Source organism: Dreissena polymorpha, chromosome 6 (genome assembly GCF_020536995.1).
Source record: "Dreissena polymorpha isolate Duluth1 chromosome 6, UMN_Dpol_1.0, whole genome shotgun sequence".
NCBI classification, from domain to species: Eukaryota; Metazoa; Mollusca; class Bivalvia; order Myida; family Dreissenidae; genus Dreissena; species Dreissena polymorpha.
Window position 1 is genome coordinate 78,008,704 of NC_068360.1, and position 23,778 is coordinate 78,032,481.

General features: G+C 34.5%; 1 protein-coding gene across 6 annotated transcripts in view; it reads left to right on the forward strand.

Moving 5' to 3' along the window:
* LOC127835255 (uncharacterized) overlaps positions 1–907 on the forward strand; it is a 65,998-nt gene extending 65,091 nt beyond the window's left edge. For all 6 annotated transcript variants that reach the window (XR_008028432.1, XR_008028429.1, XR_008028433.1 and 3 more), the window contains 2 exons: positions 287–384; positions 526–907. Coding sequence is in view for 1 of the 6 variants with exons in the window: in XM_052361595.1 (XP_052217555.1) it covers positions 287–366 (80 nt within the window). In the remaining 5 variants the exon portion in view is untranslated. The remainder of the gene's footprint in view (positions 1–286; positions 385–525) is intronic.
* The last annotated feature ends 22,871 nt before the right edge of the window (positions 908–23,778 follow it).

The following is a 23,778-nucleotide window of genomic DNA, read 5'->3' on the forward strand; positions in this document are numbered from 1 at the left end:
ATCGCCTAGGTTAAACGTAAAACAGTTTTCAAATATTATATAAACTTTACTTATTTATATCCAGTTGCAAACGTCTTATTAATGGCACAATCTGATCAATTTTCTTTTCAAAAAGCATTGCATGAAATTTGTTTTTCAGTACGCATGTCTGAATAATTTTTTAAAGGATTTCTTACTTCATGCAATTGTATTAATGAGCAGGTACTATATTAATGTTTTTTTTCTGCATGAATTCGAATAAAAATGAATCGGTCATATATTAATGTATATCTAATCTGGTCAACAGCGCTGAGCATAGGTGGGATTATTGGAATTGTCATTGGATGCCTTGCCTTGCACTGGTATGCATTGGAGCAAGCATCTTGATATATCTCAAACATACAGGTAACACCAAGTTTCATGCCAGTAAATATTAGTTTATATTATATGCACGAAAGTTAGATGTTAAATAAAATCCTTTCTTGAAATATGTGTGATATTGCAGCAAAATAGTATTGATCTACTTGTTATTATATATTTTCACAGGCATATGGATTAGCAGCCATCAGATCAACGGTTAAGAAATAAAAAGAACTCATCGACATGGACATGTGTTTTCTAAAAACTGATACACGCATATTTATAATTACAACACAATTGATTCACTATCCAAATATGGCGGTTAATTATTTAAGATAACTTTGATGTTAAGATACAATAATGCTGTTAAATTATGCCCATAAACTATTGCTACTTGTGTTTGAACTACACTCATAGATGTGAGTAGATACTGACTGATGAGAAAAAACATACACTTTCTTTTATGATATATGTGTTAAACAGTGTCAATTATCTCTACTGCTTTGATAAATGGTTTCTCAATATTATTCAGAGTGTTATTAAATTTTAACAAAAAACTAACAAATGGCTAGAGTGTTATGAATCGTTGATCGTTTGAACGCATCGAACAGCTGCTACTATTACTTAAAATGCGTTTAAAAGACAAAACGAAATAAAAAATAACTGATTTGTTTTATAATAGATTACATACGTAAATACAAGTTTATTTCACCCAACTTCAATTTAAGTTTTTCGCGAGTATAATAGGCACAATTATTTTGAATGTTAAGATTTTGACTCAATGCATGAATAGTTTGACCTAAAACACTATAGATATTAAAGGGACCGTCAACCACGAATGACGAATAAAGAAAAGTTCTAAAATACCGTATTTTTTAACAATTATTAGTTTATATTGATTTAAATATCACGACTTCTATATAACATTACTTGAAAAAAGTTGTTATGTTTTCATATTTTCAGTATATTCGGTTATAAATTTTACTGGGAACAGGTACCAGGTAACTACCAGTTTACTATAAATAACGCAAATAGATTGATCATCTTCGTCACGTGGTAAACCCAGGAATGCAAATTGTGGATGCACTGTTATCATTGTTTATCAATAAACATTCAGAATTCAAGTTGCGCTTCAGTATCGCTTGTCAGATAGTCTGACCTGGATTGCTGCTATCAGGTTGCACGCGAGGTAGTCATGTATTCAGTTTGTACACAGGGTTGCTTGGCGAAGAGGAAGTATTGAATAATAAACGCTCAGTCATTCACGTTGCCGATGTCGACTGGCGGATTACGTTATTGATATATAATTGACCTATATAGCATCTATTTAATAAGTGCTATGAAGAATTTTAATAACGTTTAAACAGTTTTAATTCATCAAATTTTAACAAACGCTTACTGATGCAATTTTGAAAATTATTTTGAAAATAATTCGCTTTAGTTGTCTTACTAGCTTCTAACAAATAATCTGGAATATAATTTTGATGCATGTTATATTCCTAATCATCCTAGTAAATCAGCAAAAAAAGTCAAAATAACTGGTAAAATGTAAGAAGTCACGTTTGCTAATTAACATTCATATTGAATTTGAAAATTTGTGTCCAAAATTAATGCCGTACCTGTATATTATCTTACTGTCTGATAGAGTTACGCCTTCACATGCTTTAATAATTTGAAAGCCTTCTATTTATATTGACAAAACACGTGTTGTGTGTCCTCGCTAATAGTATATTTTGTATGAATGATACATTCCTATTCATATTTATATACGAGTGTGTTAAATTTATTTTTAACTGCGATGATGTTTGCTTATTGTACAGTTTAAGCGGATAAACAATGATATTGGTTTGAGAAGAATTTTCTTAAATTATTGATCATGCATCGAATCCCGTAAAGCAGTTCATGATCATGATCGTCGATCAACATGAATTGCATATGATGCTTTAAAACCCCAGTGATTTGAATAGTCCGTTCAGAGACTGTGATCCTAGTTTTAAACATGTTATGTTTGTAGTTTATGTTTATGTGTGTAGTTATGTGGTCTGTTATTAAAGTAGTTAAGAACTAAATTATGTCTCCTGATATTGTTTCTGGACTTTATTGTTTGCTATATAAAGGATGATGCAGTCCAATTTGGTAAACTCATTTTAAGTTCTTATTTGGCGTTTGAATAATGTTAAATGAATTGCAAATTTTATCAGTCCTTGTTAATTGGCAAATTCGTAAAAAAATATCATGCCAGAAATAATATTTATGCATCTGTCAATTTGTATTGCATTATTTCTGTTGTAAATATGTCGTTTTTAATATAAGATTTCTTCCAATAAAGAATGCTAAGCTTAACTAGCAATGACAAAGTAAAACTTCACGCTTCTAAAGGAAGCGTTTAATGGGACAACATCTTTCTATAAATATTTCTTTGTGAATTTACATCTGCATTTAACGTTCCAACGTATAACGTTTTATCTAAGAATGCATCCCTTATTTCAAATGGATTAAATACATATACATCAATCTGAAACCATACACACAACCAGCTCAAAATATTCTCACATATCTCAAAACGCAATGCAATCTCATACCATACACTATCCCATTTTGCAACACATTCATCTACATCTTACAACATAAGATCTCATACAAATTCCATCTCATACAAATAAATGAGTATTAATTTTGACGTTTGCAAAAAAAAATATGTTTTTAGTCTGACATTATTTGCGACGTCTCGGAATCATTCTAAGCAATTTTTGTCAAGACTTTAAGCTTCGCATAAAAATTCTCACTGTTTAAAACTTAGGTTACATCTTCTAAGATCTTCGTTTATACGGAAAATATCGTTTATTATAAGGAAACTTACAAGTAATTTAGTGCTTATATGACTTCACGTGTACAAATAAAAATCGCGAAAACAATTGTACAATAAGCAAATGAACCAATTGTCAACTTTTATCTAAAATCATCATTTGTTTGAATAAAATAGTTAAGGTAATTTTATATGGACACGTAAACATAATTGTTTTAGGTCGCTCAGCGCTGTTCGCTCCGCGTTGGCTGCTAGAGCGGCTGAGGTTATTGCTAGAAGTCATCAAAATGATTAAATGTGTGATTTCCGAGTGTTTCGTTATATTTTTCTATTCAATTTCTTTTTAATATAATGTTATGTAATTATATGAAGTTTGCGCCCGTTAAAAAATAAACGGCTTACTAATGATACTCTAAATCGTGCGTAAATAGACCTACCTATGTGAGTTGTGTTATTTTCTGTTATTACTGCTCTATTAGCGAAATACATCGAAACATTGCTCGAATGCTAAATATGTATGGTTGTTTTCAAGTGAATTAAACAAACTTCATATTTTAAGCATTTTACCTACTTTGTAGGTTTTTGCAAAGACGTAAGTTGCGGTCATGAACATCGAATAATGAATTGGAGAGCATAATTCATAGTTGACCCGTAATTCCATACTTATATGCAGATCGGTAAATATTTTAGTGCATTTATTAAACAAATACATATAAGTTTAAGAAACGTTATATTTATAAGTTGTTCATCGTTTACACATTCTCTTCTAATACGCTTGAATTTTCAAGTCGACCAAAACGAAGACGGACGTGTATTAATTAGTGTTCATTTCCAGCAAATAATCGTCATACATGTACAATATTCTGACTTATAATTTTCAGAGAATTTAAACAATTCCATTTAAACAACGCTTAACATTTCCTTTGTATTTAAAAGATCGCATTTATTTTAGTTGTTTAGATATATAAATATTGGACGAAACATGAATGAAATACTGGATATGAGACGTAATATTCCATCAAAGGAGCAGCTCGTGAGCTACTCTGTATTTTGATCATTTACTTTCATGTCATTTTCATCCATTGACATCGTGAAATGTCACTTACGTCAATCAGTGTTTGCAAAGCTGCTTGAGACTGTTAGAAGTTATCAGAATTAAATGTTTTTTTTCGAGTTTTTCAAACTCAACGAGCCTAACATATTTAACTTCAATTACATGTAAAAATCAATTTCTGTTATTATTTAACATTTCTTCTGTTTACAAATTCTCCACTTTTGCTGATGGCAATTAATATCACGTCAAATGGAAACGATTTGAATTTCGTTTGTTGCTTTTAATTTAAGTTGAATAGCTCAAAACATTGAGAAACTACTCAAACATTTACTAATACACTGGCTCTAAGTGATTTTAATGCAGAGTTTTAAATACCACAGTTGTGTCGTTTTTGCTCGCTTTATATGATTACGTAATTTCATACAAATGTACTGATGAAAACGTGCTTCCAGGCAACTAAATTGTTGCCTTCACGCCGCCAGGCTGCTCGACTGCTTGTCCGCTAACTTCAAGCCGCTATGCTGACTTCACGCCATCTTGCTGCATGATTGCTGTGTCCCTGACTTCACGCCGTCATCCTGACTTCATGCAGCCATGCTTACTTCACGCCGCCATGCTGACTTAACGCCGCCATGCTGACTTACGCCGAAATTGCTAAATTCACGCCACCTTGCTACTGGACTGCTGTGCCACTGACTTAACGCCGCCATGCTGACTTCTAGTCGCTATGCTGCTGGACTATTGTGCCTTGAACGTCAAGCCGCAAAGCTGATGGACTGCTGTGCCACTTACTGCAAGCCGCAAGGCGGGCTTCACGCCACTATGCTGGCTTAACACCGCCATGCTGCTGGACTGCTTTGCCACTGACTTCATGCCGCCAGTCTTCTGGACTGCTGTGCCACTGAATTCACGCCGCCATGCTGATGCACTGCTGTGCCACTGACTTCATGCCGACATGCTGCTGCACTGCTGTGCCACTGATTTCACGCCTCAATGCAGATTGACTGCTCTGCCACTGACTCTACGCCGCCATGCTGCTGCACTATTGAGCCACTAATTATACGTCGTTATGCAGCTCGACTGCTGTACCACTGACTTCACCACTGAATTTACCCCGACATGCTGCTGCAGTGCTGTGCCACTGAATTCACGCCGTCATGCTACTGGACTGCTGTTCCACTGAATTTACGCCGTTATGCTGCATTGCTGTGCCACTGATTTCACTCCACTATGCAGCTCGACTGCTGTGTCACTGACTTCATGCCGCCAAGCTGCTGCACTGCTGTGCCATTAATTTCACGCGGCCATGTTGATGGACTGCTGTGCCACTGACTTGACGCCGCCATGCTGCTTGACTGATGTGCCACTGACTTGTCGCCGCCATGCTGCTCGACCGATGTGCCACTGACTTGTCGCCGCCATGCTGCTCGACTGCTGTGTCATTGACTTCACGCCGTCGTGCTGCTGGACTGCTGTGCCACTGACTTCACGCCGCCAGTCATTTGGACTGCTGGGCCGCTAATTTGGCAAAATCTTTACGTTATTTTGAAATCATTCATTGATGAACATTTTAGTAGCACGATGTGATTTAGTTATTGAATTGCGTGAAACATTAGTTAATAATAAGCATATGCTGACGGCAAATAAATGTGATTTTGACAGAATTCGTTTATAATAACTAAATTTACTACTGCTTCCGGGCGCATTGTCAATGAAGGAACCAGGAAAACCTCCACTGTATACCGGGTCGCATGGCTGATTTATTGTAGAAACATGATTCAACAATTGTTTCATTCATAACGCTATTGCAAACAAACGTGTAATTTATAAAAAGAATTATTTTCTAACGTATCATTGTAAAGATAAGTATTCTATTCTACGCATGCAACCGTTAGGACATATTGTTATATAAAATGTATGTTAACACATTCAGCAAAGATATGTTCGTTATGGGTTTTACTAAGAAGATTGCGGATAATTAATAAACATACAAGACGATAATTCGAAAATAGAACGATGCTCAATCTCGTAAACTGTATAGGACATTGTATGTATTTGTATTTTGTATTCAAAAGTATCTGGACATATTTCAAATGTGTCGCTTGTTTTTATCAAAACGGTACTTTATTGCTGTTTCCATTTATTGGATTTTGTCCGAATTCAAATCCAACCCATGCGTTTTCGATCACATAGCAACGCACTAATGCAACTGAATTAAATTTATATTATGTCTAAAATGCAAAACTTAATTATGATCTGTTTTAACTTACGTTTATTGTTACGGATAATATCAATATAATACATTGTGTCAAATGTAATACAATTATCTCAATTTAAACAAGCGTGCTTAAACAATAAACACATAGCACCCTCAATAAGAGCATAGTCGCTCAAATAACGCATGCAATTATTCGAAACTTCGTATCTTGTATTGACGAAGGTCAATGCTTCACAAATCAGGTGACTACAAAATACGCGAATAAATGCCCTGTAGAAGCATATTGTAACCATATCTTAAGGCCCGGTCACACCGCCAGAACTTTGCTGGAGCGTTCCTTGAACGGTATGAAGAGGGGCCGAATTTCGGCAACGCTCGTCACCGCGCACAAAATGGGGAAAAAATCGACAACACGGGCGTTGCCAAAGCGATGCACCGCTGAAGCCAGCGTTGGTTTAGCGTTGGTTTAACGGTATCGAGCGGTAGCGAGCTTTGGTTTAGCGGTGACGCGAGCGTTGATAGAGCGGCGTTCTTCGCATGCGCGCGTCGGCTCGGCGGGAGTTTAAAGTTGGTATAGCGGCAAACCGCTTCTGACTACGGAACTAAACGGATCGCTTTGATAGACGTTCTGATAATTTTTGATAGAAGTCAATAGATGAAGTTCATCATGCCACGTAGACAAAAGAAGTGGAAAGCTGGAGATGGAGAGGCAGCATTCTGTAGAACTCTGAGCCAGAGTTAGGAGGAGCTTTACAGGCCATGTGCTTGCCATCAATGGCACCAACTGTGTGGGGAAACTTCCATCTCTGGTACCATTTGTCAGCCAGGTCTCTCCATCCTTGTTCAGTTGTTGGGCAAAACAACAATTCATCTGTGTACTCCTCAATGATGACCTTTACCACTTCTCTAACTACCACCCTGATGGTGTTGTGGGGAACCCTCCAGGCGTATTGCATGTTTCTGTAGGTGTTACCAGAGGCCAGGTGCCGTAGGGTGATTGCCACTTTGAGACCAGGTTCCAGGCTTGGTCGGTAATTGGTGTCTTGTTTGGTCAATCGGGGGGTCAGCCTCTGTACAACATGGCTGGTGGCATCCTCCTAAAGTGATGGAAGGCTCGTGGATCCTCATTCCTCAGCTCCACCATCAGCTTGTTATACAGTCCATGTTCAGGCCTTCTCAGTATTCTCTTTCTGACCCACACAACTCTGTCTCTCCTTCTTCTCTCACTTCTCCTTTTGTCAACATCTTGTTGCAATCTGAGGAGGTTCTGATTCTGCTGCTGGACTAGTGCACCAATCACAACAAGTCTCACATCATCCATGGTAGAACACTTTTACTGTAACTGAACAAATTTAAATGAGGTCTGCACTCGACGGTAGCTCGATTTTAAATGGACTCCTGACTCATTTCTCCCCGTATTTATAGCCAAATTCTGGTCCCGCTCCAACACCTCAATACCAACGCCAAACCCAAAGTTCATCACTGCAATGGATCGCTACTTCAACGCCCGACACCGTTTCAGCAATTCCGTGTCCGTTTGAAAAACGCTCACAACCGCTCCACCAAAGTTTGTGCAACGTTTAATCACCGCCTGAGCAAAGCTTGCGAAGCAGCGGTTGTCCAGCATTCAAGATTTCTGCGTTGGCCTTGCGGACCCAAACGTCCACGAACTTGCGTCTAGCGGTGCCAAACTTTGACTGTGCGTTGGTAGAACGATGGTGAACTTTGTCAGAGCGGAAAATTGCCCGCTCCTCACCGCTCGCAATATTTTTTGCAGCTCAAAACTTTCTGAGCGGTAGGAGGAACCATCAGCGGTGACCGAGCGTATACGGCGTTGCCTTAACGGTGACCAACTTCTGTTTAACGGTCGTGAACGGTAGCGAGCGGCGATGATTGTTTTTCACCGCTACAGGAACGCTCAAGCAAAGTTCTGGCGGTGTGACCGGGCCTTTAATTAGTTGTTCCAGCGATTAACTAAGTCGTAAACACGACTTACTAAGTTGTTCCCATGTCTTACTTAGTCGTTACCACGAGCATGTTAGTTAGTTCGTACGAATTAAAAAGTCGTACAAACGAGTGAGTAATCACAGGAATGTGTCACTATTTCGGGGACACGACATTAATAAACACACGCACATTTAACATCTATGCATCTGTACAACTTGGTAAGAGCACAGAAGCTCAATAGTGGACTCCGATACTACCTTGGCCACAATCAATTTCCCTACAAATCTGCTTCGTGTAGGTCCATTTAAGGTGATTTGGTTTGTATGGTATTTATAAGAAAAATACAGAATTAACGATGTCGTTATATTGTACAAAGAAGCATATACTATTGTATTTCAATGATATATTTCCAGACGCGATCGGATTTTCCGCGGGCACTTTCATTTAAGTCTTATCATGTCTATTGGTACAAAGCTTGACAATATTATAATGACCTGCTATTTTATCTTCGCTATTTTTGATGGTAAACGGATGTGAAAGTTTCCTGATACAATCCGTCTTCATAAACGGAAGCTAAAACCTAATTGTACATAACAACCGGTATCCTCGAGTGCAAAATTTCGACGCATACACGCAGTTTGTTACAGTTTTGTTGCTCAATATAGGGATTTATGTAATTAATTTTATTATTTCATTACACATTTACCTTTTATTTACACATTTTAAATTCAATTGATTGTGTTTTCAACAAAAATTCGTTGAAAAACGAAATGACCCAAGTCTATGTTACGGCGGCCATATTTGATGAGAGTGCCCTAAAACGACGCATCTGATTGGTTACCTGATTTCAATGTAAATATCACTCCTGTGGTGACTGAATGCATAAAATATTAACTCATGATTGTTGTACTTAAAGTTGTATCACTGTAAAAGCAATATGGAACTGAAAATAATTAAATCAATTAAGGTTTTTAATTTTGGGATGCCATACTTTCTGGCAGTGGTTTAAATAGTGGCCCCTGTCAGCAACCCCTTGTCATAAGCTGTGTTTATGGAAGTAGGTGAATATAACCTGTACTTCTTTTGTGGATCCTACAAATATGATTAAGTAAATGAAAATAAGTAATAAACATTATATGCAATTACCAACATAAACACTTGCTACATGTAGTTAAAATTGTATTACAGCATAACAAAAAACATATGCGGACTTCAAATCCCAGTTTACGCGTACACCTTTTTCATAGTGAAAATTAATATATTTATACGATGTATTGTCATATGGCAGTCACGTGACTTATGAATGAAATAGTGAACTTTTGCAGACGAAACCGATGCATTATCCCACGGTCTTATTTACAAAGACAATTGGGTGTAAAGTGTTCAAAAGTTTTGCATTAAGTAAAATACATAAAAATCCATCAATTGCAAACCAATCAACCGTATCTTACGTTTTAGCCCGCTCTTTTCAACATAACAAACAACAACTATAGTAAATTGTGCGTTGTGTACCATGTGCTATTGTATGACGTCAACGGATGTCGCTATTGTATCAAACAGAGACAAAAATTGCGTCGAATTAGGGCACGTCGATTCGGGTCACTCGAGCTCGAGGATAATATAATAAATTGTCATATGATACATGCGTCAGAGGATACATGTGTAGTTTAACAAAGGCAAATTACCATACAATTTCCTTAACAGTTTAAGATGACATTCCGAATCATGTATTTCCTTGTAAGTCACTTATACCAATAAGTAGCTAAATAAGAGAATGTTTCTCGTGAAGACCATTTAGATTATGTGTCGTGTTTTGCTTAAGTTACAGTATGGTTTGAGATTCAAAATTAATTGTTACATTCTTTAAAATCACGGTGTATACTTTCATTATCTAAAGTAAAGCGCATATCTTTTTTGTTTGTACAAAATACATTTATCAATGGCATAAACGTTTTTCCTTGTTTAACATTGCCTCGGTCTTTTCCGTTTCTAATGCATGTATGTCAAAGTAAGATTGACAATATCAACGAATACTATGCAAGCATCATTGCGCATCTAGCTGTGCTTGCATTCGTGGATTGCAATTAATAAAATTTAGTTTCCCCAATTGGAATCGAAATAATAAAATAAAAACACACGAGACAATGTTCTCGTTTCTTGTATGTTTACCAATAGTTGTCTCTGGTCATGTTTGAACATGTATTAGATCATGCATAGTTATTTTAGTCCTTTAATTGACCACTGAGTTTAACATAATCATTCATTAATGACAGAGCCGGTAAAATAGATCTGATGATTTGCTAGTCTAGTGCACACATGTTCAGTATTTGATAGTGATTCGAATGTTGACGAGGCATTTACGTTTTCACACAAGGACAGACACTATATTGTTATTTGGTTATTTTAATTATTGTATTGAGAGATAACCTGGTCATTTAGATTTAAAAGCGTAAATCATGATTTAAGTTAAATCTCCTGTCCACCGAAAATAATTCAATTCATGTTAAAATAGCTTAAGAATGTTATTTTTGAAAAAGACATTAAATGTACTTACTACCGAAAGCACAATAATTGCATTAGTCTCAAATACTTTAATAGCACAACAAAACGTTGAAAATAGGTACTGATTTTACCGAGTTCGAACGATGATTTTCTTGTATTGAACCAATATTTTTACTTTTTTTTCTAAGTCGCAATTGTCACTTCCCTTGTTTAAATATCATGAAAACATACTTTTTTGGATATGGTACATATTTAAATTTTTGTCGGAACACTTATTCTGCCAAACTTTGAACACGTTCTTTACAGAGAATAACTTGTATTCATAAGACTATGCGAATCATGCAAAAGCTATATTATTACTAAGACCTTAATTATCGTTTCCTTTATGAGGTAAATTGTCAAAGCGCCTTCAAAGTACAGCGCTATTTCTATGTCGTTCATAAATTGTTGTTCTTGAAATAGCACAAACGGTAACCTCTATGAAGTGGAATGTGTTACGAATCATCTCGAGGCTAAAAGTGATGGCTTTGAAGTTTGGAAATACATCGCATTCTATTATTGCAGACGTATCACGTCATGAGCATAATAACTTCATAGCGTACATCTTGAATTGCACATCTCACTCGAAATTTAAGATAAACTGTGTTTTACGCTTACCTTTCTATCAAGTCACCGTCAGTTGGTTCGGCTTACAAAAATGCTATTTGGTTTCGCCCATTCGACCAACCATTATCTTTTGTTTCATAAGTTATGTTTTGTTCAGTATTCCATGTTAAGTGTTAAATAATTATAAAATGAAACATACGTTTAAATCCGTTTTGGAAAAAAAATTGTCATTGAATATTCCTTATAAAAAAATAAAAAAAATTGTGTAGAGTGAACAACAAAAATAAAGCAATACTCCACAGTCAAAATCAAAATGATAACAAATAATATTCAATATCCATCTGAGTCCTATCGTTTGTGTACTATGGACATTTAACTGTAACTTGGAATCAACAACTGAAGACTTAGTTTGTGCTGAAAAAAATATATTGTAAGCACCTGCTATTTTACACTACTTTGAATCAAGCAATATTTGATCATTGTCACACATTAGCCGACTAAGATAGATTGGTAATATCAAACCATGTTATGGTATCTTCATCTCAGTATTATACTATTAATAACTTATTACTTAAATTATACGTGCATGATAACACAACATGGGCGTTGTACGTATGCCCGGCGGCTGTGCTCGCTATATTGAGACTTTGAATTAAAATGACTTATGTTAAATACAACTTGTGTGATTCAAAATAATTGCCTTAACATTAAAGCTAGCTAAAGAAAGACGAGTTTTTATTATAACGAAAATGCGTGTATTGGTATATGCAGGCCCGGTAAAAACAGTTAAAGAATATGCGAGAGTTTCGCTAAATATGAGCATGAAAACGTATCCCAGAGACCATATAAATGCCGTTTCTAAACAAATACGTAAATTGATTTGTTACGATTATGATAGGTTAACATTGTTTGTCGTGGCCATTTGCATGATCAATACTCAGCAGTTTTGCAGTTTCGATTAATTCCTACTGTTTTACATCATAAATATATTCAATACTAGCCAAAAATTCCTTCTCAAAATAAATTAATGGTATAAAGTTTAACATGACATGGCAACTTTTTGTAGAAATCTGTGGCTTGAAAGCAGACTGAGCACTTAGTCGTGGAAATAAAATCTATGAATTACTAGTATATCTTATGTCGAAAAAAAATTAAATTATATCATTGTTTTGTTATTGATTATTGTGGCCATATTTATCATAAGCATAAGAAAATAAATATATTTCGTAGGCTAAAGCGTTTCTACTTCATACAATTTCCACATCATTAGCGTTGTATGTGATGATTATTAAATTTGTAACATTCTAATCAATACGATAGAATATTCCTCTTTATGTTTAAAATAATGCAAAGAAAAGTGAAAACTACCCAATGCTATTGAATGTTTTTCATGATATCTACATTTCAGTAGGTTTCAAAACTTTTTTTGTTGGTTAAATATAGCATTCAATTCAATCTGACTCTGAAGCAATGATATTTACTGATAGCGAGTGTGTGGATGCTCTTCAGTAAAAAGAATTGCGCAGCAAGTACTTGAGATAAAAACTGACATCACTTTGGTTATTTTCCTAAACATCCAATGAAGTGGGATATGTACCAATCGTTTGGGGAAAGATGGTACATAACAACAATTATCTGGAGTAAACACGTTTATAAAAAACACTAAAGTCGTAGGTACCCATCTTCGTCCAAAAAGTAATTCTAAATTCAACGGATTTGTTCAATTCGATTTAAGCAAGCTTTCTTTTATATGAATACCATACAACGCAACTGTTATCTGCCGTTTAAACAGTCAAGAACAAGTTTATTGAATGATCTACACATTCATGCTGTTTTTCGATCTTAAAGCAAAGTTAATAATCAAATATTTTCTGAATAAGGAATTGTATGAGTGCTTGTTTTAATATGTTCGACAAGCAAAATTTATGTGTCAAATTTGCTAAACTTTCCGTGAATTGATTCCTTTTAAAACTTAAGATATTTGTGAAATCATTTTTCTCGAACATTCCGACATGCACTTGCTCTTTGATGCGAAATATAAATTTAACAGACTGCTACACCGTTGACATTTACTTCGCCAGGCTACTTACTAGCCTGCCTAGTCGGTTTTAAACTTCGCCAGGCTGCTAACCTGCTCAGTCGCTGACCTCTCTCCGCCAGGTTGCTAGCCAGCTGGGTCGCCGACTTCACTGCGCCATGTTATTAGACTAATGGGTCGCTGAATTCACTTCGCCAGGGTGCTAGACTGCTAGACTGCTGACTTTACGTCGCTAGACTGCTACAATTGTGTACATACTAAAAAGTTTACCCAGAAACATGTTTTTCCCGTTATGAATAATGACACTAAAAATTAAATGTACAATTACTACTACTACAACAGCAACAAAAACAACAACAACAACAAAAACACCACCACCACCACCAACAACAACAAAAACACCACCACCATCAACATCAACAACAACATCATCATCAACAACAACAGCAACAACAAAAACATCAACAGCATCATCAACAACAACAACAACTGCTACATCTGTTGCTGCTACTGCTGCTGCTGCTTCTGCTACTGCTGCTGCTGCTACTGCTACTGCTGCTGCTGCTTCTACTGCTACTCCTACTGCTACTACTACTACTACTACTACTACTACTACTACTACTACTACTACTACTACTACTACTACTACTACTACAACTACTACTGCTACATCTACAACTTCTTCCACTACCACTATTACCACCACTTCTTATGCTAATTTTTCTAATACTGTTAATAATGCTTGTAATTTTAGTACCAATACAAGTTATACAACTATAGCATATCTTGTGACATGTTCATGTTTTGACATTATACGTAGACGATTATTCCGCCAGCAGCGCTCTTACTAGCCTTGCTTTAAAAAAATGAAAGGTTGAGAAGTGACGTAAATCGATATACTGCAATTTGTTCATTACTTTGCGCACTTCTAAACGATCGAACAAGCAGGCTTGTTTCCTTATCTGGTAAGAAATCAATAAGATGAGACATGTTTACAACATAGCAAACAAACCCATGAGATTTATTACGCAATAATGTTAAACGCTTATGGACGTATTCGAAATTGAATACATCTTTAGCTTAATGACATATGGTTTTATTATAAATTCAATAACACATTAATCGCACCTTCGTTAAGCCGTAAACATTCCGAAAGCACGTAAATTGTTTTGTTATAAAAGTATAGATTATAAAGCGAACCTTAATATTAAATTCGTACGGTGGCACTTAGGTGACATCTGCTGTCCAAAAAAATAAATGACGAGAAAACAGAAATTGTGTTTTCCGCTCCAAAAGTAAAAAAGACAGGAAAACATAAATTGTGTTTTTTGCTCCAAAAAAAACAAATAAAAAAGACGGGAAAACAGAAATTGTGTTTTCCGCTCCAAAAAAAAAAGACAGGAAAATAGAAATTGTGTTTTCTGCTCCAAAAAAGTAAAAAGTTTTCCTGTCTTTTTTTGGAGCGGAAAACACAATCGCTATATTGTGCGCACAAGATAATCGGCCAATCACAGACGCGGATTATATGGAGGGAACAAGATACTATATTGTTCCCTCAAATTAATCAACCAATGAAAACGTCCTAAAGGCGAGGCTCTGATATTACATAACATACTACTATTAGTACTACTACTACTACTACTACTACTACTACTACTACTACTACTACTACTACTACTACTACTACTACTACTGCTGCTGTTGTTGCTGCTACTACTACTACTATTACTTTTGCAAAACGGGTATATTGCCAAACAGGTTGTTATAAAATTTCCAAATTGCAACAAGACACTCAAATCCGTTTTGCAATAAAATTATTGCAAATAAATGTGCGATGATTTTATTGCAAAACGGTCTTATTGCAAAATGGGTTGTTGTAAAAAAACAAATTGCAATAAGACACTCCAACCCTTTTTCTAATAAATTTTTTGCAAAACGGTTTATTGCACAACGGGTTGTAACAGAGCAGACCGACTTGCAAATCTTGCTCTTAGCCTTTAAGTTAGTTGTTCGCAGGCTTACAACTAAAAAACCACGTACGTATGCCAAATACTGCTGTTCGCAGAATATTATTGTATTTCAGCTAATGGAACCACATATATCTCAGAGACGTGAAGTATCATATGAAAATGTAGATGATGATGATGATGATGATGACGACGACGACGACGACGACGAAGACAACGACGACGACGATAACGATGCTGCTGCTGCTGTTGATGATGATGATGATGATGATGATGATGATGCTCGTGATGCTTCTGCTGATGATGAAGCTGATGATGCTGATGATGCTGCTGATTATGTTCAATATCACGACCGCAATCGAACATAGTTGGAGAAGTGGACCGCTAAACATTAGAACTGACGTGTATACATGTACAACGAACAAGCATAATAGGCTTCAATTTAAACGAGCGTTCTGGTTAAAAATAAGTAGCTTTTCTTCACATCGACTGTGTTAGATAAAGACCGCACGAGCACATCGGCCAATCAAAATAGCGCGAACTCTGTACCCCGCAAATTCATGTGTTGAACATTACGTTAAGAAAATAAGAACACAGTCATAACGTTATTCTTACAAACTTTCTTACGTGTCATGAATTACCAAAAGGTTGAGGTCGTAACACCATTATACGTTTGCCTTACATATACGTATCGAAGGCAATGATACGTGATTTTTTCAGTGGTAAACCTAAATCATGCTTTAAAATGACGACAAAAATGATCACCTGGACACTATTATAGTCTCCATGATTATAGACTTAAATAATCAATTGACATAATCGCGCCTATAACTTAAGAAGCCTCTCCAAGCAAATATTCAGCAATCAATACAACCATGACCTACTTGAATACAATGGCTGTTTATACAAGTCAACATGTATATAATGTGATTCACATAGCTACTGAAAAACACGCTATGACGCATAGGCGCATACAAGTAACAGGATACAAGATCTTAACTAGAATGTAAAGCCTGTTGTTCATGAATTTTCCTTGTTTTTGATCATACAAATAGTTTTCCGAAAAGTCTTTATGCATAATACAATGCATATTGCAAACATTTACAATGGCAGGAAAATACTATGATCGGAAGAGATACGTATTAATTATCCTTGTATAATGACACATCAGACCACCATGGCATGCAACTGTTTGTCCTTAACTGTTAATACTCTCTTGGTTAGTCGTCTGAAATTCTACACACTCGATAATTATCTTCCTGCTGTCATGAACAATTAAGAAACTATATTCAGCCTGCTGGTATGCAAACTATGTAAATGTAGAGCAAGCTTGGCTGAGATATTGATTTTATCAGACCTCGATTCCCGGGCGTTGTATCAGATTGCAAAGATACAACGCGTATTCAACTGTTTGTTTGAAAACTAAGGGCGCACTGTAATGTTTTCAGTGCTTACATGCACGTAGGCCATGCTTAAGTACGGTATACTTTTCCCCAATGAAAATGAGGCCTGGACATAAATTATTGCATTTTTAAGTGGGTTTTAACATGCGATTTAGTTGCATGAAACCGCTGCGTGTTGTAAACATGAAGCTTGTAATATGATCCGCGGGAAAAACACTAGGCCTGTTAAAGGGAGCTTACACATTTGAATGAAATAAGAAAACGAATGAGGTTTATTGCCAATATATGAAGGTGTGTTCCCCAATTTACATGTGGTACTACATGTTTGTAATTTATTATTCACATATCCATAATACTTATAATGAGTATATGGAAAAGACGATCATATAAAGTACACCATGGTAGATAATAAGACGAGACTTAATGTCATTTGCAGTACATAGGATCGACATTTTTTTATGAAAAACAAACAAACATAATAAAATGCAACATGAAATCAAAACCATAAATAAACATATTTAATTTGTTTACGTGTTTCTAAAATGTTATAGTTTCTACAATTACTCGATTTTATTAGGCTTGTATCAAACAGAAAATGATAACTCATCGAACTTAATAAAAGAACTCATCCTGTTACGTGTATATACCTTTAAAGCATGTCTCGTAGGAAAAGAATATAAATACACATTTAAAAAACTTAAAGTGTATTATCAATAACGTAAATAATGGCAAGCTTGTATGGGATTTTTCTTGTCTTTTGTTTTATTTTAGAGTGTGCAAATCTGGTATCAGTTTAACTATCGGTATGTCCAGTTCCGAAAATTCGGGTAACAATTATATAGTTCTCATAGATGACGTAATACGATAACACGCTAAACAAATTCTCACCCTTCTTCCAAATATGGCCTATTTGCATGTATTTTGATAAACCCGGTAACGAACCTGACATAACAAACCTTTCAATTGACTACATTATAGAATTAAGGGAGGGCGCAATTTTACAATCCGATTTTGTTTAACAGAATTTCAATGATTTATAACTTAATCTAAATTACATTTAGGATTATAATTATGAAAATGTAAGACTTAAGTTCAGATTAAGAGTAACGACCCTTTCAATGAAAAGTCAAAAGTCGTAATTAGAGGGAACAAATGTAAACTGGGTTATGTAAACTGTAAAGCGCCTAGATCAGAGCGACTCTGGTCCCTGGCCGTCTTTGCCTTATATGGTAATCATAACCATATAAGTCACAACACAAACATCTATAAATAAACGTTAAGAATGATTGTAATATGACCATCTATGGAGAAATCGTAATCAAATAACGTGCGAGGGGTACCGAATGGAGAAACAATAAAAAACCAAACTCCTCACAGCAGTTACTTCCCTTGGGCATTCGCCCGGTCATTAACCACTGCCACCACAAATATCACGTGATCTACATACAACAACTACAGGAAAATAATAACAAAAATGACTGAGACGCAGACGAACATTGTGAAAAATCCGTGTTTATTGTGTATCAAAACCCAGCATTTTAATTTATATAGTGGAATTCATTCATCTTAATTAATTAGTAAAATTACATGTTTGGTACAAGTCGATTTTCAACGTTATATTGATAAAAGGTCTGGTCTCTGCAAGTCTTGCCATCTGAAATAAACTCTTCTTTTGAATTTGGACAATTAATAAAAGAAAAAAACTTAGCATTAATGAAGGCGTTCAAAACGCAGAAAAGCGTGGGGCTAGCAGTCCAATTACTCCCCAGTTACAAAAAACTGTAAAGGCTCCAAAAACAAATTTGGGACCTGAAAGTGAGTCTGAATCAGAAACTGTACTTGATGATGAAGAAAAAAATAATGACGATCATCATTATTCAAGACCCTTCAATGTTCGTTTAAATAAACCATCTGAAATATTTCAATATTGTCACCCAGCAGAAGATGAGACCGTGGTTGCTGATATTCAGTCAAATTCTGTAAGCGTCCTAATGGTGTTATAAAAAAGACCCGATAATGCAACTCATAATAGGCCTTACTCACCCTTATCAATGTTCTTATGCTATGGAAATAATTCAATATGAATATGAAACACCAAACATTTTCGATCACACTAGTGCCAGTATGATATGAATTGTTATTATTATGACCGTATTATGTATATTAAATCAACCATATTACAGTGATAATAACACATAAGGAAGGGAATCAGAAACTACCAGTATAACTAAAACAATGGGTTGCATAATAAGTTTAAATTATTGCATCTAAAATTTATGTTGAAATGCATGATTCTTTTGTAAGTTTACTGTTTAGTATTATTATGCATGAGTATTCATCTGTTATTGTCCATGATTTGTTTATTGTTTTCAGACAGTTCCAGAAAACAATACCAACAAGCAGAGTTCTCGTTCCTTCTTCACCATACACCTCTGAAATGGGCTCATTGACAAGAATCTTGTCAAAACTAAAAAAAAATATTTTATCCTCCTAAATGAGTTTAATATGAATTAAACCCGGTATAAATATACAAATAATTTATCTAAAAATTTCCAAACTTTGAAAGATTATGATTGTATTTACATATTTTATACAATAAGTCTATTTTGCTCGTAAATATTTTAAAAGTGTAATATATGACAGCCCAAAATTGCCGAATTCTTCATTTCTGCCCTTGTGTTTCAAGAAAGAATACTTTACATCCAAATGGAGAGAGATCTGGGTTCAAATCCCAGTAGGGGCTTAAGATGATGCATGAAATATTTTGTTGTTTTATTTTTTCTAATAACAATAAATTGATGATAAAGAAATTAATTGGGTAAAAGTTTTAACATGTACAGAATAATAGTATTCATAGAATGAGTGGATTTTAGAAATAATCATGTCTTTAGTTGTCTGTCATTACGAACATTTTGTCTTTTATCAAATTTTTATAAGTGACATAATACATAAAATTAGATTTGATAAAAGAATATTCTGTTTATAATTAGGTGCTACGAAAAGCTGTCCAGGATCTGATTGTGAAGGAGATCGAGGATGAGGTTTTCCTACTGTCATCCAGAAATGTTGCCTTGTCGAGCGTTCTTATTCGACATCGCAGCATTGAAAGCCTGTTCGAGAATGGGCAAAATCTGATCAAGGAGATCATTAGTGAAAGGTCAGAAAGGTAAACAATTATTAAAATTATCAATTTATGTTAAACATGAATTATATAAGATATAATCTATTCATCCTGTTATTTTGGGTGATTTATTGCACAAAAAGCATGAACGATCTTTTATATCTGAAATCTATTACATTTATTTCAAACTTCCCAATCCTAATACCTAGTTTAATTTTGCTTTAACACTTTATCATTTGCTATGACATGATATTTGAAGATTATTTTTTTTGAAAATAGTGATTGGAAAATCATGCTCTTAAAATGTAAAAATGAAGAGCTCAAGTTTATGCAATCAAAGTACATGTAATAGGATTAAGACATTTCATGTTTTACTGTCAAGCTGAACACACCACTATATGGTCAGGGTAAACTACATTGATTGCCATGTGAGCTTACCTTATAGTGGGAATAGCTCTATGAGCTATTGGTATTGGGGATATGCACAGTTTTATGCATGCCATTTAAATCAGAATGGCAATAGGAAGTCCTCTGCAACTTCATACAATTGTTATTTTTACATATTTGCAAACTTCTGTACCTTTTTAATTTTTAGCTCACCTGAGCACATAGCGCTCATGGGGATCATTTTGGATACAGTGTTGTCTGTCGTCTGTCTGTGCGTGTGTAATGTGCGCTAGTTAACTTTTTTGGCATGAACTTTTGTCTAGTGGGCCTCTACAAAGATTGTTCAAATTACGAGCCTGGGGCCAAATGCGCCGAGGGACCCAATGTTATTTTCCCTGTATGTATGTAGTTAAAACTAAAAAAATCTTCACTTAAACCACAGGATTACCCTCAGATATTTGGTTTAAACATTGTTTATTTGGCCTCTACAAAGATTGATCAAATAATTGACATGGGGTCAAAATTAGCCCCATTTATTTATTTTTAATTAATTAATTAATTTATTTAATGATTTATATATATATATTTATATAATTGCCCTTGGTTTCACTATATTACATAATGCTGACTTAGTAAATACTTAAAAAATCTTCTCTGAAACCACAAGACTTTGAAATAAGACATTTAGCATGAACATCATCTATGACTAAATACAAGTATAATATTTAATTAATTGTAATTATACCTCCTTTACTGGTAATGGGGGCTATAAAGGAGTCACTTTGTCGGTTTGTCTGTCTGTCAATGTGAAAATTTCATCCGATCTTCACCAAACTTGGTCAGAAGTTATATCTTGATTATGTGTATGTCAAGTTTTAATATGGGTTATGAAGTGTCAAAAACTAGGTCATGTGGTCAATTAATGCGTTTCAAAGAATGTTTGTACGAACTATAACTATGTCATTTATCGTTAGATTTTAAAATGACTTAGTACATTTGTTTACCATAATGGGACGGTGTGAGTTCAAAGGTAAAATCCAGGCCATAACTTTATCGTTTATGGTGAAATTTTAAAATCATTTGGCATATTTGTTCACCATAATTGGACGGTGTGTCAGGGTCACACTCTGAGTTCAAAGTTTAAAAATGTCAAAAAATTAGCTTGTCCTACCATAACTATGTCAAAAATGGCCATAAATGAGCTGTCCCGGGCCATAACATTGTTGTTCATTGCGAGATTTTAAAATCATTTGTTGCCCATCATTGGACAGTGTGTCACATGAAAGAATTATGTCGATATCTCAAAGGTCATGCTCATTTGAAAACAATGTACATAAAACACTTGATGGCAAAGTTACACAGTTTCTGTATGTTTATTGAAGTGACGGTTTATGGTTTTATTCTTAAAACTAAAAGTATACTACAATTTTTTTTAAATACTAATGATTTTCTAAGAAAAAACATTGATCTAAAATGAAATAGTGAAGAGACGCATATGTCCAGTTAGAATATCTAAGTGAGTTTTCATGTACAGTTATTGTTCTCAATGTCAAATTTTCAAATATCACAAAAAATCTATGTTCAGTAATTAGTACATTATCTAAGAAAAAAATTGATCTAAAATGAAATAATGAAGACACGCATATGTCCAGTTAGAATATCTTATTGAATTTTCATGTACAGTTATTATTCTCAATTTCTAATTTTCAAATATCATAAAAAATCTATGTTCAGCAATTAGTACATTGTAATGGATGCATTAAAGTTTCAGAAACAAGAAATGTTAAGAAAATCAAAAACGCTTATTTGTGTATATTACAATATTGTAATAAGTGCAAATGTACATGTTTCCAATTTACTCATGTTTATATGTTTCTATTCATACCATTATATATGTACATGCACATATTTTACAAAGTAATGCACATTCATATTTATTTATTTATTTACATCTGAGCAACACTATACATTATACAAATCACATTTATAAAACCATCATAAAAGTGTTGCCAATCAATAATTGGATTTACAAGAGATGAAGAAAGCATCAAATTAACTATCATAATTACATGACAAGTATTATACATGTACTATTAGATAAAAAAGTTGATTTGATCCTGTGACATAAGGGATACATGGGATATGTTCTCATTTGGTCATTATAGTAATCACAGATACTGTACATGTATATGGCATAAAATCAAATCACAACGTAATATCCAACTTGTTAAAATTTTAACTGAAGTGCCACACCTGGAAGACCTCACACATCTATCAGCAATATTTCTTTAATTTATTTTAATTATACTAACACAGCAAAAACCCTGGGTTAGCCCCGTCAAATGACAAAGTGTGATGTGTGACATACCCTGCATGCAACCCAACAGTTACGAAGTCTACACGTATTCTCCTTAAATATCTTGATACATTCAAGAGTAAGAACGAACAGACGATTGTTACCTAGGTTCTCTTTCAGCATAAAAATAGTCATAACAGAAACTAACAGAGATTAAAATGTAACTAAAACATTCTAGATTTTCTAGACTGTTACCTTGGTTAACAAACTCTCTCCTAACCCTTTAAAAACATAATAGAATTATATACAAATTCATATAGAGCTACATGTATGTAATTAAGTAGAAGTTTGTGCCTTGTATAAAATTTAAATCTAAGTTGAAGTATTTAATAACAGGTTTTGGCTGTTACCTTAGCTAAATCTAAGTTGGAGAAAACAAATACACTTTTTTGTTCATCCGACAAGTGAATAAAATCTTTATTAATTTGAATGGCATTATCATATAAAACAGTTCTTAATGCCTCATAAACTGGACACTGTGTCAAAACATGTGTATCAGTTTCAACGCCTGATTTACAAATAGGACATATACGTTCATTCAATGTAATGTTTTCATATGTCCCTGTCTCTAATCTAAGAGGGTCAACGCCACATCTCAATTGTTACAATGCTGCTCTATGCTTAAAAGGCATTGCTATACAACAACAACAACATTTATGAGCTCTTAAGCATACAATTGCTTTTAAGCCATATGCATTATACATAATACACAAGTGTAACGACCTGGATGATAATTATTATAATTATGTAATAATTATAAAAATTATGTAATGGAGGAAGTTAACAAATATTTTACTGATTCATAACATAGGATATGCCTTCTAACATCGATAATGATGGTTGTTAATAAAATAATGAGACAAAGAGTACATTGTGCTACATTATAAGTTTCATTTTAACATTCATATTGATTACTGCTCATCAAATTCTTGGGAAAAAAAGTATATATAGATAAAATTAATTTGTTTCAAAATTGTTCCTTAAACAATTCGCATTATATATATTTTTTGAAAGATTAATGATTTCTTTCTTAT